We start from the raw sequence: 15522 nt of genomic DNA on the forward strand, positions 1-15522 counted from the left end.
CATTGCCTGCCCTGTTAAGTGTACGGTAATGGCTAGAGAGGGGTTATATACCAATGCGTGTTAAAGAAATGGGTTGGTTACAAGCTGAATTGTGTTGGATAGTTGCCAAAAGCGGTACTTTTATTTATTTATTTTGCCAAAAAAGGATAAGGAGGCTTATAATATAATAATAAAAAAAATACGAGTAAAGTAAAGAATTGACGTACGCTGTATTTGTGTGGATGATGGTTCAATGTACCCATTTGTTTTATATTTCCAACTTTCACCAACCGACACGTAAGTTGTGTTGTATTCGGAGAATACCGCGCACATTTGTTTGTAAATGGGTGTGTAAAACATAAGAATCATGAGTTGTGCTCATCGTCTCGTTTTTCTTTGGCATCTCGTATCGTACCTTATAAACATTGTTTAGCTTATCACAGTTTTCACTCCGTAAATTAACTACGCTGTAATGCAATTATTTAAAAAAAAAAAAACTAAATTTAATGTAATTGGCCTTCGTATTATGTATCGCTCACTACCATTTTCATTTGTTTCAGGAAACCACTGCAGATTGCGGCCTGTGCCACAGAATCTTCTGTCATCAATTGCGGTAAGTTTTTATATTTAACCTTTACATTCAAGGGTAGTTAACATACGATCTTTTTTATATTTCTTCAATGGCTTCTGAGCGATGAAAGTTTTCAGTTTTTGAACCGCTTTTCTTTACGAACTAAATTACCGATGTTTACGTAAAAATTGCTAACGAAATCGTGGGTCATTTTGAAAGGGGACGTAATTGAAAGAATGATTGCCAAACGGTGTCCTTCACGTTGGCTTACTGAAAATTCCGTCTGTTTGGGGTCAGCTTGTCACTAGCTATTAAGCGGATGACCGATTCGCCACATGATTCTGGGATGACGTTTCCCGCATTGTAATTGCAATCGGCTCGATAGGCAGTTGTCTAGACAACTCTTCTTAACTCCCTCTCCCTCGCTTATATCTCCTCGAAAGCATTGTTCCGACTGCCAGCTCTTCATTGGCAGACCGGCAAAAACCTTAATTTCCTGCTTACCGTTTTGCAATAGATTGCTTGATTTCATATTCTTTGGCTTCTTTCTGCTACCTTATTTTTTGGGTGAAAATCGGTTGAACGAGCCTTGATGTTTTGCATGTCGTTGCAACTATCACGAAAAGCTCCACCCCGTACTGTAATTCAACTATGCCCGCCCTAAACTTTAACATTTTCTTCATACCTTGGCGGACGGAAAAACGGCTACCTATTTTGTGACGCTGTTACCATGTTGAAATCTTTCAAGAAGATGTTGTTGATCGGCTGACAGCTCCATGCCACCTTTATGGTAGCACTTTTTTTTTTTATCAAAGAAGGGTTGCTCCAAGTACATAACAGCCAAGGAAGGAAATAAATCAATTTTATTTTATCCTATTTATTTCCTTTGAAAGCAGTGTCGATCACTTGGCTATCAAATGGTTTTGTTTCCGCCACACTTCTGCTGAATTAGCGCATTGTTTTTCTTTCCGTCCTTCTCTTTGAATATCGCATCGTTTCAAAGTGTAACTTTCTTCCGATTCGTTGGAAGAACAGGATGACGAGGTTCGCTAAATCTGCAGGTCGATAAAGAATTTGTCTTTATCAACTTAAAATTGAATTGCAAGTCTTGTTTTTCCTCTTATCCTCCAGTCCTATTCTTCTTTCGTTTGCTTATAACAGACAAATTGCTGCTTGTTATAAAACTAACAATGTTGACACGAAAAATTTGTTTTCTAGTGTTTGCCAACACATCGTTGCGAATTCCTTGACCTCAATTTTCCCCCCATTCTTTCCAACTTAGTTATTAATATTCCCCCCCCCCCCCAAAAAAAAAAAAAGAAGCGAAGGACGCGCGTTCTTACCTGATTTTTGTTTCACATCAGGTGGCATTGCACTTTTTTCTTATACAGTACCCAACTTGCGAAACCTTTAACTGTAAAGAAGTCGGTTGACCGTTTGAATCCCAAAACATGAACAGGGTTCTTCCAATTGCAACCACGCCCTGGGCTTCTTTTTTCCCATCCAATGATTGCGACATTTCTTGAACGGCCTTGTCAAGCGTGTCCACTGCCCAGTTATCTGCCCAACGTATTGATCGAGGGCAGATTTAAAGCTTTTTAAATGAACGCAGGGACATCTGTATCGTTAAAAGGAAGACTGATCCACCAAAATGGAAAGCGTAGCAATCCTTCCTTTCAATTACATTTATCATGCAACTTAGTGGGAAAATTCAGATCAGATTGGCAATGGATTTCCACAGAGCTGACATTGCTGAACGAAAAGTTGATCACTAACATAGAAGCTCTAAAACATGTTGAAATTGCGCCTTCGTGTTTTTGCGGGTTTTACCTTCGTCGTTTGGTCGATGATGATTTGGCTCAACCCGATTGCGCAAGAAAACGTCCAGAAATCCTTGCCAAATCGTGCTGCATGAGCACACTGACAATTTCTTGCATTTTGATTTATTAGCTTTTCACGATCACGAACGCCGCATCCATAGCGGTATAAACCACTAGTTATAAAGCTCATTTTTTCCCCTTTTTACGCTGTGTCCCGAGTTTTTAGTTGGCCCATTTCGAATAGCAAGCGTACGCAGTAAAATTGCAACGAAGAAAAATTGAAAATCAAAACTCTACATTTATTTTTCGTGTAACGGGTTTTTACGAGCCCACTAACGAATCGTTGTAAGAAAAAACTGTAATCAAATTCTGCTTCGCATACCACGGTAGCTTTGCTATACATTGAGTAACACTACGCCTTTTGTTTTGCCTCTGTGTCTTTTGCAACATCATTGCAAAGAAAACAAACAGGCCTTTCTTCCTACGTTGTTTGTATTATTTCAATGAACAAGCAAAATATGATTTTATTTTTTCATTTTAAACATCGTAATTTTGCTTTTTGCTTCTTCATCGAGAACGACTGCCCACAGCTGGGGCATTAGTCTTTACATTTTTTTTTTTTGTAGACGATTTCATACACTGTTATGATTTTAGTTTCAACATACGAGGCTTAAGATATGGTTACGTATCCATTAATACTTTGCTTGAATCTCTAACTCTCAGCTTTCGGTGGGGGAGGGGGGCTAATAAGGACTGTTAATCTAGCGCTTTATCTCTCTTAAAAAAAAAATTCAATTACGCTGAGATAGTAGAATTTCATCCCCGTTCATTTCTGGACTGGGTATCGATTGGTGAGAGTGAATTATTGATCGCCGATATCTCCGAGATGTCGCACTCTGAAGCAATTTTTTTCCGGAACCATTCCCTGTTTACTACACAAGAGTAGCGTACAAAGCTCGTAAGCAAAAAATCGGTAAGTTCCTTAACATCTGCTTTGAGAACAACGTAATTACGATCCCGAAAATGAGTTCCTTCGTAATGAAAGCCCGATGCCTTTGATTTGTTAATATCATGCATACCACTAAAAGCATAAGACCCATTGTTAATATCTAGTAAAAGCCAGCAAATGACGTGTGCATCTCCACGATGGGCTCTTTCGCACTCTGTTTCCCGAAGTACCGACGTTCAAATCTTTTTGTCCAACAATATCATCTCTCCTTTAATGACTGCCCTATACATCTTCGGCGGAGTATAGCTATTTGATACAACGTTTGATTTCCTTTGTAAAAAAAACTCTACGACGATACCGTAAAGATGGAGATATTATGGCGATACGATTCGTATAACAGTGTGAGGTGGCGTGATGGTTTTATGACTGAATCTTGAAGGTATTACAGCTCCCTCTGATCAACAAACTGCTGATGAAATTCACACGACTAGTATCGATTGCACTTTGAGGGTGTGTCCCACTCCGCCTTTCTTACTTATTCGTCACTATTGAAAGGAATAAAAGTTTGCGTTTACGACGGGGTGACAGGCGGATATGGCTTATTTCCTTCTGTTGACTACTCTGTTGTCTCGATAACCCTTCTTTTTTTTATTGTGATGTCTGCGTTCCCCGAACGGCCAATAAATGAACGATAGAAAAAGGCTCCCACTTGATCTAGATTTAGACTGCGGATGACACGCAACTCACAGTTTCTGTTGTTCCGCCCTAGTTTGCGTTTCGCAAACAACACATTGAATGTTTTACGTTCGTTAGACCGTTAGAATACAATAATCCCTCGAAATCCCGACTACTGAGTGCGGTTTACGCGATGTCCGTGCCGTTTGTGAGTTTTGCAAGCGATTAGCGTAACGGTTACGTTAGACGGTATAATTCCTGGACCTCGGCCAAATAGGGAATCGGAAGGACGACATACAGACCTATTTGCATCATCATCACAGTATCGGTGTTCGTTTGGAATCGAAATTCTATTTCCCTGTTGCCCCTCCTCCGGCTCTTAAGCCGTAATAGGCAATCAACTCCGTTCATGAATATCTAAAAAGCTCATTCTTGAGCCTTTATATCTGAAGTATACTCTTTTCTCTCAACATAGTACGAAAGGCGGTATCGTCTATTTCTGGTTCAATTATTTCGTGATTTTTTCACCAGTGATTTTCATTCGGAATCGTCGTCGATAACTTGCCAACTGGCGGATGTCTGGCAACCAATTTCGTTTCCTTGTGATGGATAATATTTGTGGGTCGCGTAATGATCCATGCGGGATTCAGCCGACGTCATAAACCGTTAGCGCTTCATCACGCGTTGCCGAGGTTGCTGATGGAGGTAGGACCGTGAAGTGTTTGCCGCTGACGAAGCGGATGCGTCACCAAAGGGTTAATCAAATCCATCAGTTGCAATTTTCCTTCTGGCTCGGTATTTTCTGGGGGAAAAAGATAACGAGGAATCCTTATAGAATATCGGAGACGTTCATGAAGTAGCACATGAAACAGACTTCCGGCTTGCGTTGCATTTTCAGAACATTTACAAGTGTTGTGACTAGGTAAAGTGCGTCGTGATTAAAGCAGAGCGTTTGGGTACGGAAATAAACTTAGGGCAATTAACAAGGCAAACGAAAACAACAGCTAGACTGCGTTGATGGGTCTCTGAACTCGACCGGATATTCGTAAAAGATCGACCGAAATCAGTAAAACTGAGAGAGAACTCCTGTCTAAAAACCAAATTTACGTTGGGTGAGGTGGATGTTTCCCGTACTTACAATTGCTTTTCCCCCCATCTCGTTTTGTCCGTTACGCTCGTTTTATGTCTCTACAATTCCCGCTTCCTCCATGAACATGCCAGTTTTATGATAAGCCAGCTGCTAGTAGAGAATAACAACAATGAACTGAAGAGTCAACAAACTTGCAAGGCCATGCCACCCAATAGAATTTCCGTGGTACACTGTAAAGTTCTAGAGTACATCCATTTGTCTATTGTCTTACAAATCCATTTCGTTCCTCATTTTCACAGCGAACCATTGGTGATTGTCTTTTTTCTCCATCTCTCTGGTTTATTATTGCGCAATAAGACAAATAGAAACCGCTGTGTTTCATACAAAACGCGTACGTCATGCAATTAAACGGTTGCAGAACAGAACTTCTTCTCCAATAAAAGCCATTTGCGTCACTATGCTATTTATATATTTTTTTTATTCAAATGCACGCGTTCGTACTCGTCAGTTATTAAACATTGATTTTTGCACGTCAGAACTCAGGGAAACCTGACGTCGAGCGCTTTGTCTTTGGGAAATCACTTGCAGTCGGAACTTTAACGAGGGAAGATGAACCAAAAAGATACAGAAGATGCCGGTACCAGGTGGAAACAGATCAAAGCGGGTAGAATGTATGGAAGTTTCCATTTTATTAGGAAGAGGGTCGCACTGCCATGTAATTGCCGATATAGCATGCTTCATTTTGCGTGTCAAAAAATTGCTCGAAACGTCAGGTTTTCCAAAGCCTGCAATGCTCGGACAATGGAGGACTATCGCATGCTGAGTCGCACTTTTGGGAACAGTTTTCATATCTTGAGATTGCGTTCAACTGTGTTTTTGTTTCACATCTTCGCCAAGAAGTGATTGTATGCCATGCAAACCTGAAATTCTACGTCGTGCCAAGGTCAATCAATTATACAATGTGGCTGGCACTCGTTGCTTGATCGATTTTGTTGTGAAACAATGAAACCACAGACGTGACATTGAGACCTCAGTTGCATACGCGGATCTTTATTTGTATTGTTTTTTTTATTATTCTTACGAGCACGAGAAGGGACCGAGAGATTCAATCTGTGGTAATCCCGCACGAAAGAGGGGTGGCTCATAGAATGAATCGGGCATTTGCAATCTTTTGCGTTTGCAGCAAGTCAGTTACACAGTGAAAATGTTTTCACTAGTACAGTTGACGTTTAAGTTAGTGAATCTACCGAACTAGAGCCAACAGAATGTTGATCATTTTCGCCAATTTAATACGTACGCTTGTCGTGCAAAGAATTTTCTTCGTGAATATTTTTTTGCTAAGGTAGTACAGTGGTTGAATGTTGAATTGGATACGTGTATGGTTTTATAGATAAAACGATCGATTAATTTTCATTGTTTAGTCCCTTATCAACATATTCAACCTGCTTTTCTGTTTGTTTTGGAGTTTAGTCACTGGCTATATGAATTCGAAATAACAGACGTGTGTTGAAAGCGCTGCATTGTTTGCCATCTCTTACGGGAATTCTTTTGGTGTCCGACTTCAGTGGCATTTGGCTCCATTTACGTCTGCTATCTCCAGTTCTTTAAGGAAACAAATAACACAACGTTGAAAGAACTTTTGGCCATCCTTTCATCTCTTTGTTTAAAAAAGAAGGTTGTAACAACACTTTCCCAGTTCGATCAGAATGTCAGTTATCTCTACGCGACCCGTCAGCAATTCAGTTATTGGTATGGGGCTTTAAAAAAAAGTGAACTAAGCAATACTCTTGAGAGGTTATTACACAGCAAATTTCGTGGATTCGTAGCCCTTATTCGCAAGTTTATATAGCTGGCTGCAATATTATAGCTTTGGATTGATCGTAATAAATTTGTTCTGGCCACAACGCGTGAAATTTCTCGGAAATTGCGAAACTTTTCAAGCATTAATCGTTTTGTAACGCTTTGAATATCTGGCCAAACTTGTATTATAGCACAGGTTTATATCTGCGTTTAAACAGCATATGTCTCGCTGTCTACACGAGTCGGGAGTATTCGCCGGCACCGTGTGCGTTCAGCGGATGGTAGAACTTGTAAAGGAAGCACAGAGTTGAAAAGCATCATCTTGTGTATACCGTAAACAGAGAACGAGCACTAAAGCCAAAAATTCGTACTTAGTATAACTGAGCTAGTAATACAGGCCCTACAATATAACCTGAACTTCCGCTCTAATGTGAAATAAAAATATTTGAATGTATTTTTATTTTCATTAGGAAGTTCACCGCTGGAACTCCCAAGGAGAAACACGAACACTGCTTTATAATTAATTTCTCCTGCGTTTAATTTATGACGAGTGCATGCGCGTTTCGCATGCAAATAGAGGCGACGGAGATATCTTGTGGGATTGCCAAAAAAGAGCTAAAAATACACGAGGGAAAATTTCCAGTAGATTGGAATAATGAAACGAAATATGAGCCTGTTGTTGTATTGCATTGTTATGCAATTACATCCGAGATAAGCATTTAACGTGGACAAAGGACAGGATGATGAATGCAATCTATACACTGAACTGTGTTAATTTTCATCGGGAGACGGGCACGGAATTTCATTGATACATTGCGCTGTTCAATAACTATAATAGTGAATCGATTCATATTTGTTTTTATTGCTAGCTGCCCCCTATTGTTTTGGGTTTTCATTTTAAAAGTAAAATTTAGATTAAAAAAAAAACAATTGTCCTTGCGAGATACAAGCAGCTTCCCGCTTTTCAAAAATGAGATATGCGATTAGTACACGCCATTTCCTGCTAGTCGTGCATGAACACATGGAGTCTGGTGATTTGTGTTCTACCGGCCCATTGCTTTTTCTTTCTCTTTTGTTTTCATTTGCCTTCAGGGGAAAAGGGTGTCGTCGCAAATAATTCTTCTAGCCTCACTCTCGTGTTGCTTTTTCGTTTTGCCCTTTACAATCACCATAAGCGTGAGTGTTTTCTCCGTTTTAATTTCAGACAATAGTCGTTCGTCTATTTTTTTCGATTCCCTTTCTGCTTGTAACTACAAAGAGAAAAGCAGTTTGACATGTTTATTGTTCTTCTTGGAGATCAGTTCATGGCTCTTGCATCTGCACGCTGCATAACCGAACGTGCTCGTTGTTTCGTCTTCCCGTAACGCCGATGAGAGGCGGATAAACGCAGATTGTATCAAAGTTTATGGGGGGGGGGATGTGTTGTGTAGCTGGTCTGGAAGAGATTTGTTGAAAGTATCGTAAAAGCAGTTTTACCGGTGAAGGAATTGAAAAGGGAATTGTTGAATCATGAGGTTAGACATTTAATGCGGCAGCTGCTTCAATTGCGATTCGACTCAAAGCTTAGTAGCACTGGATTATATTAAGCATTTTGCGTTTAAAGAAATGGTTGTTTGTTTTTGACGATACCCTTGAATTTCTGTCCCGTTTTTTTTTTAGCAAGTGCATGAAGAGATCCATGCGAAATGAAACGGCTAAAGTTTTTTATGGCGAAGGGCTAAGAATAAATTTGTTTGGTCATTCATGAAAAACAGATCCTCTGCGTTTTAACCCATACCGCACGATGTAGGAAAATTCGAACCCCATATGGCTTGAGGCATCTGTTATTATGATCAACACATCATTTCAATAATATGCAAATGGTGTATTGCGCAGAAAAATTTGTATCGTAGAACAAATGTTAATTTTCTAGAAGGAACAGAGTTAAAGAATACTGTAAAGAACAAATGGCACGTTACATCGACAATGGCGAAAATGCTTCTATTACTACTTTGTTGTACGTTACATCGCGATTCGGCCATCAATAGTCTTCCATGCCCGCTAGAGATAGCTATTATTTGACATTGTTACCGAAACTGCATGGTCGTTACGATATCTCACTTTGCTGGCCAAAACAAAAATTGCCCCAGCGAAAAGTGTATACGGAGTTAAATCATCGTTGTCGGAGAACGATTACAATCGCTCGTTGATAAGAACAAGCCACAAAATTGCCTTCATCTGATACAAGGCAGCTCTTTGTTTTCCTTTATTTTCGTTTTGCGTGTAAGATTTATTGTCTCCTTGTTGAATCGGGACAAATTTAAAAGCTCTCTGCTGATCGATAGATATCGTGTCAGTTATGTGACGTTGGGGTTGTTGGTCAACTGCGGAATACAAAATATTTTTAAACTATGAGACATCAGATTTGCGTGTAAAGCTGGAATTTTTGAATTGTAACGATCAGATCAGAAAAAAAACTACGACAGAAGCGTGTATGCCAATGCTTTCTTTTTGTTTCACAAGCTCTATCTATGTCCTTGGAACATTATCTATTTGCGACTGTAGGCTTAACATTTCTTTTTCTTTCCGGGCTCTTTTACTAGTACGGGCAACTTGCCAACGACGTGTCTCGAATCCCAAGGAGAAAAATATCGAACGGAAACTGGAACGCAAAGAATGATAAAGGGAAGAAACATGTCCTTTTCGATGTTTTGACATTTCTTTTTTAGCATTCCTTGTCTGTTTTGGCAAGCATTTGTGTACTGCGTATAGGCCTCGTAAGGGATAGAAGCACCGGATGATGGAAATATATTGAAGTGCAAACCCGCGGCGAGGGATTGGATGGCAGCAGCAGTGACGACGTACTCACGTATCTTGGTTTATAATATGTACGTCCACTTTATTGAGACTGAAACTGCCGTGTGAAGAACTGTATCTATCAGTGACGGTTAACTTTTACTATTTTGAAAGCCAACCCATTTTGTTTGGGCGTGAAATCATTTGCATTTAGCTACAGTAAATTTTTTTTATCTCGCTTTTCATCTTTTTTTTTTAATTACTGTGGATATGATTTACGAGTCGATGGATGGAGCTACACTGACTTGATACTCATATAGCGTTCTGACTCAGTCACCTTGAAAGTACGTGAAAAAAGGCAGATTTTTTTACGTTTTCCCCTTTTGACAACATGCCGTTGTTTTCGTCAACCTACGCAAACATGCCTGACGCAAAGGAATTGCGATAATCAGCGATCAATCTCCCGATCTGAACAGCCTTGTTTTCTTGTCAGATGTGAATTATAGGTGCCCAACTGATGAGCTAATGGTGAAGCAATTCATTTTCTCAGCATAAGGAGCACCAAGTTTTATGATCACCACTCGTAAATTTCTCATTTGGGACATGCGATTCATTTCGTCGTCAGATTTTGCACGTGTCAATGATTTTATGGATTGATTTGTGCACGAAAAACTACCTACTTCCCTGTGGTTGTTTTCTACAGAAACTAATGATACCCCGATACCCTCTTATTTTTCTACTGTTTTGGATGACAAAAATGGTGAAGAGGAAGGCAAAGATAAATAAATGCAAAATGGACAACATGTTTTCCCTTTTATGGTGAGAGCATAAAGTCTTCTTTGCATAAAAGGCACCTTTTTGGGAACCCGTTGGCTATGTGCGTGAACCATAATGCAAAATTCTAAATGATTTGCATTCCGTTGTCAGATAAGATATATTTCTAATCGCGTAGACCGGTACCAGCCTTTAATTTTTTTAGACATCCCAAAAGTCCCTGAATGTAATGATAAAAGCTGACTAACTCTTTCCTGCATATCGTTTAGCGTCGTTCTTTGGCAATTGACTAACAAGGATTTCCAATTTCAATTCTTTTACAAGGGGAGAGAATTTCATACGTTTATCAGACATTGTTGATGGAAAAAAAACTAATCATTCAACTAGTTATTATTTGACAAACTCAAGGAACTTTGTTTAATTTTTTTTTTTACGACTGAGATAGAACGGAAAGGTTTTCCTGCATATTTAATCTATATCGACATGTGAAGTGCTCCGCGTTGCTGTAACCTTTTATTATTTACGTTTTATGGCATAGCAGTGCGACCAACCCAAACTTTCAATTTCTTTTTTGTTTTCGGTGGAATAGCAGGAAAAGACGTTGCCATATGTTATCTATTAGACTAAATGGAGAAACAAATATTAGAGTGCGTTGTAAAAAGATGTTTTGTTCCATCCATTGGGATCCGTATTCCCATTGATCACATTCACGGTCAAACAGAAAAGTGGATTGACGGAAAAGGTTAAGAACATTGCGTAGAAAAGCAACTACTTTCCATGGCAACATGAAAAACACAGTTGTGTGGGATTCGTACTGAAATGTCATTTGAAGGGGTGGAAAGTTCAGCGTGCCAGAATTAGCGCTGCATCAAGTTCAAATATCCAAATGTTTTACAAGCAAGGAAAATCCGAACTTTGGAGCCGATTTACTTTAGAACATGCGTTGTCAATGAAGTTTTCCTATGCGTATGCATGCATCTCGTTAAATTTCCAGCCCTTGAAAAAACTTATCCTTTTCAATTTTACTTTCTATGAATTTTAAACCACAGTATGCCCACACATTTATCAATAAGAATATGTTTTTCTTAACAAGTTCACTCATTTTACATCAGCGCAATCTGCTTCGAAGCAAAAATAGGATTCAAATGTTCTTTTTTCTTGCCCACTTATTATTACCATTCTAACATTTGTATTCACTATTCGTTTTGATACAGTGGACAAGCAGACTGTCATCTGGAAGAAAGCGAAGGAGTTGATGACATAAAATTTAAACCACCGTGAAATGGATAAGGAGCCGCCTGATCAGCCCATGAAAAGTTGTATTGAAATAATCTAGTAATTGAATTATAGCTGTACTGCCTTTGCAGTGGGTTTACTGAACCGGATGCAGAAACACCGTACTTTCTCACTTGCAAGGATCGGCCGATGGCCATCCAAGCAACATGAATCAAGTTTCACCTGTTTGTCGATTGGTGCTGCCATGAAACACTCACGAGGTGGAAGAAGCTATTGTCTTTCGCTGATGTTGCTTGTTTTCATCATTTTGAACTCTCTGTGGATCATGACTGCTGGAGCTGCTCCAGTCACGGCCGTATCCATCCACACTGAGAATGATGTTGCATCACGCACTCCTTTAAGTCGCTGCCCTGCCATCTTCAACCCCATCTTTATGATTGCTAATAGCAACGTAAGTGGTGTTAGTAACTCCGCTAAAGGTAGTCCAATCGGCCGATCGAAAGCAACGCAATCGCAGTCATCGTCGCCATCATGTCGTAACTTTCTGAAAACGCGTTTTGGAACTTTAACGACGCCAGGCTTTCCATCAGCCTTTCCCTTGCCATGCACATGCAGTTGGATAATCGATGCGACAGGATTCGAATCGGACTCTTTCATCAGCCTCTACCTCACACAAATGTATCTAACTCGTGGCGTCAAAGCTGTCCAGTATTCGTTCCGTAACGAGACTCACGCCGTTGGTCGCAAGGAGCTGGACGAATTGCACGCACATCGCCCTCGCCCCTATTCAGTCTACAGGATTAAAGCACGATACCTGGAAGTGCAGGTGAACTTGGACGAGCTGGTGAACGCTAACTTGCGCGTTGAGCGCCGGCTGATGGACGTTTATGGCTTCAATATTACGTACGAGATTCAACCGAACGGTTCGCGTATCCGCTCCGACACGTGCAACGTCGTCAACTGTACCTTTAACGGCCATTGTTATGCTAATCACAATTACAGGTTCGTAAAAAAGTCCATTGGGTCTCCAGACGTGCAATTTATTCTATTGTTGCTCAGTTGAATCAGCAATTTGTAAGTTTTTTTTACCATACAATTTAGGAAGTTGTCTTGTAAAGGATATCTTTGTTTAGACCCTAACTATCATGTGAGCACCAAAACTGATTCCCCTTTTTTGTGCTACGCAGCCAGTTCCAGTGTTCGTGTCTACCAAATTTCTCGGGCAAGTACTGCCAGCACGGTCCCGAATGCAACCCGGAAAAAGGCATCAACGTCTGTAAAAATGGCGGCGTTTGCGGGTAACAAATAAAGAATGCTCAGAAATAATAGCTAAAACAAGCCTTTTTTTTTAAATTCCCCTTTTCTTTTGTGCTAATAATTTTAATTTAGGTATCGCATTGGCATCTCGGTCGTTCGTTGCAACTGCCTGCCCAATTACAACGGAAGCCTATGCGAGTTTCGACGTGAATTCATTCCAGCTAAAGGTATAATTTCCTCACGTTCATTGGCACTGTTATAAAAATAACTGTCATGAAAGACGAAGATTTTAGATTCAATTAGAATGTCGGTTGCGGTTGTGGTCATTTAGTGGGGAAGCTCTTCCCACGCACACGCGGCCAACGGGTCGTTTCTATCCTCTGCTTCATTCATCCGTCTATCGATCGGCATAAGACGCCATCCTATCTTGCGATTTGCAGGCGAAGGCTTTTCCCGCTACTACGACGTAGAAATGGCTGTCCTTATTTGATCGGGAGCACATTCTTTTATTTGGGTTGCGGTTAAGAATACCAATATATTCGAAGTCACGCAACCTACGTCCATTTTTATGCTGCCAGTTAGCATACTTTTGCGGGATTGACTTTATTTTAAAGACATTGTTTCCTGCACAATTTGTACTAAATCAAACAGCAAGATTCAGATTGTACACTGTACGCTAAATAGAGCGCATTTTTATCTTGAATTTCGCTTACAGTTGATTGAATATTTTTTTATTTGTTTTGGGATTTTTGGCTTTTATTGCAGAATGCCTTTCCAAATTCCGATTGAGTTGCAGTCACCACTGCGTCGTTACTGACAAGGGTATAGCCACTTGCCGCTGCCCGCAGAATCAAGCCCTGAGATCTGATAACTCTACGTGTTACGCATTGGGTGAGTCCCTTTTCCCATTCGCTTTTTTTACGATTACGAGTCTTTCGTTTCCTCTTTACTGAACTCTACTTTATTTGTGACGCCGACTTCTATAAATGCGAACGAGGCTTACTTGGAAATCGAGGCCAACGAAATTGTGGAAATCCACAGCTCATCGCCTGGAAACTGCGGCTAAGAGCAAACTAGGCAAATAGCGCCGAACGTAAAGTGGATGGTATCAGAGTTTCCCACATTTAAGACAGCATAGTTTGCTTAAGAATCGGATCAAGGAATGGTACAACAAAAACACTGGTTACAGTAAGGACACTGCAGTTTGGCAGTCACTGACGGCGAATTCTCCGTTAGTAAAAAGAAATGATTTGGCGTTCCCTTAATCACCATGTCTTTGACTGTGTCAGATTATAGCGCCGTCGAGCAGATAAGCGTTCACTGGATAAAACGTAATAGACGTAAGCGGACGAAGTCGTCAGAAAGCGGAAGAAAAATTAGAACGCTGACTGACAGTTTCGTACAATCCAGCCGAAACAGTGTCCTTTCACTTGAGTAACGAGAAAACGTGATGGAGGGAACGAGAGAAAGGCGAAAGATTACTAGATATGTTTTTCTGCGGCACGAAAAAACGGTGTGTCGCGTACCATTTTTTTGTATGTGTGTGTAGAAGAGAGACAGATGATGTACAGGGCATTAGGTGAAACGAAGGGTCAGAATATATAGTTTTTTTCTGGCTTTGACGTTGCGGTCCCACGAGGAGAAAAAGCGAACAGTTGACGATTCGTTATTTTAGTAAAGAAACAACGTCTTTATGTGTGGTTGCTGTGTACGATAATTCTTTGTCTTTCTCATACTGCATGTTCTTTTTTCTTTAAATTGAATGGTCACTGCCTCCATGTACCCCATCGTGCTATACCTACGTAGCTTGTGGCAGATTTTTTTAATAACCGAAGGGTAGAAATATGACAGCAATAGCCTGTCGATTACCTCTTCGTTGAGCTTTTAGTGCTTTTTCAGACATTACGCACTCACACGAGAAGAAGCTTTCCGCTCATCTTCACTACCATTTCCTTGTGATTACGACGTCTCGTGGCTTATTAAAACGAAAGCAGCAACATTTTCTTTTTTTGGCTTTTTAAAATTTGCCCTATTTCAGACCACTTATCGGTGGAAAAGAAACAAAAGCAGTCATGATGAAGGATCCATCCATCATACGTGAAGACGACCTAGGGGAATGAAGTGAACGACGACGTCGTTCGTCTAGTGGTCTACTCTTTAAAAGGGACTGTCTCAAATCAGGAACTTGGCTATCAACAGTTCCCTTTCGTGTGATTATACCGTTGTTCTTAAACGTCCTTCTGTTTTCCTATTTTTTTTTTTCACGTTTAGAATTCCGAGAGTATTGTTTCAATCTACACGTAACGAAATAATTAACCTCGCCGCACGGTCGCTAAAGTCATTTTGTGTCCTTATAGTTTGAAGTGGTTTTATAGGCGATGTATATCCCACTAGCGAAGTTCTATATTGACAATGGTGATTGTACGCACAGGATGTAATCACCATTCACCAAAAATATATTTGCTTGTTTTTGGTTTGAGAATTGGTCTGACAATTTTGGTTGTTTTACGGACATTCGTGTTCGAAATTTGGGTAGTCGATGCCCTGTGTTCCGTAATAGCTATGCCACGTACCAAATGCAAGACACCCAACGATT

General features: G+C 40.2%; 1 protein-coding gene across 4 annotated transcripts in view; it reads left to right on the top strand.

Annotated features, from left to right (window-relative positions):
* LOC130691485 (uncharacterized) overlaps nt 1-15522 on the top strand; it is a 29737-nt gene that overhangs the window by 6666 nt on the left and 7549 nt on the right. For all 4 annotated transcript variants that reach the window (XM_057514433.2, XM_057514439.2, XM_057514441.2 and 1 more), the window contains 5 exons: nt 540-592; nt 11648-12671; nt 12857-12967; nt 13059-13153; nt 13692-13817. In XM_057514433.2, coding sequence (XP_057370416.1) covers nt 11818-12671; nt 12857-12967; nt 13059-13153; nt 13692-13817 — 1186 coding nt within the window. In that variant the 5' untranslated portion in view covers nt 540-592; nt 11648-11817. The remainder of the gene's footprint in view (nt 1-539; nt 593-11647; nt 12672-12856; nt 12968-13058; nt 13154-13691; nt 13818-15522) is intronic.

Source organism: Daphnia carinata, chromosome 1 (genome assembly GCF_022539665.2).
Source record: "Daphnia carinata strain CSIRO-1 chromosome 1, CSIRO_AGI_Dcar_HiC_V3, whole genome shotgun sequence".
Lineage (NCBI taxonomy): Eukaryota > Metazoa > Arthropoda > Branchiopoda > Diplostraca > Daphniidae > Daphnia > Daphnia carinata.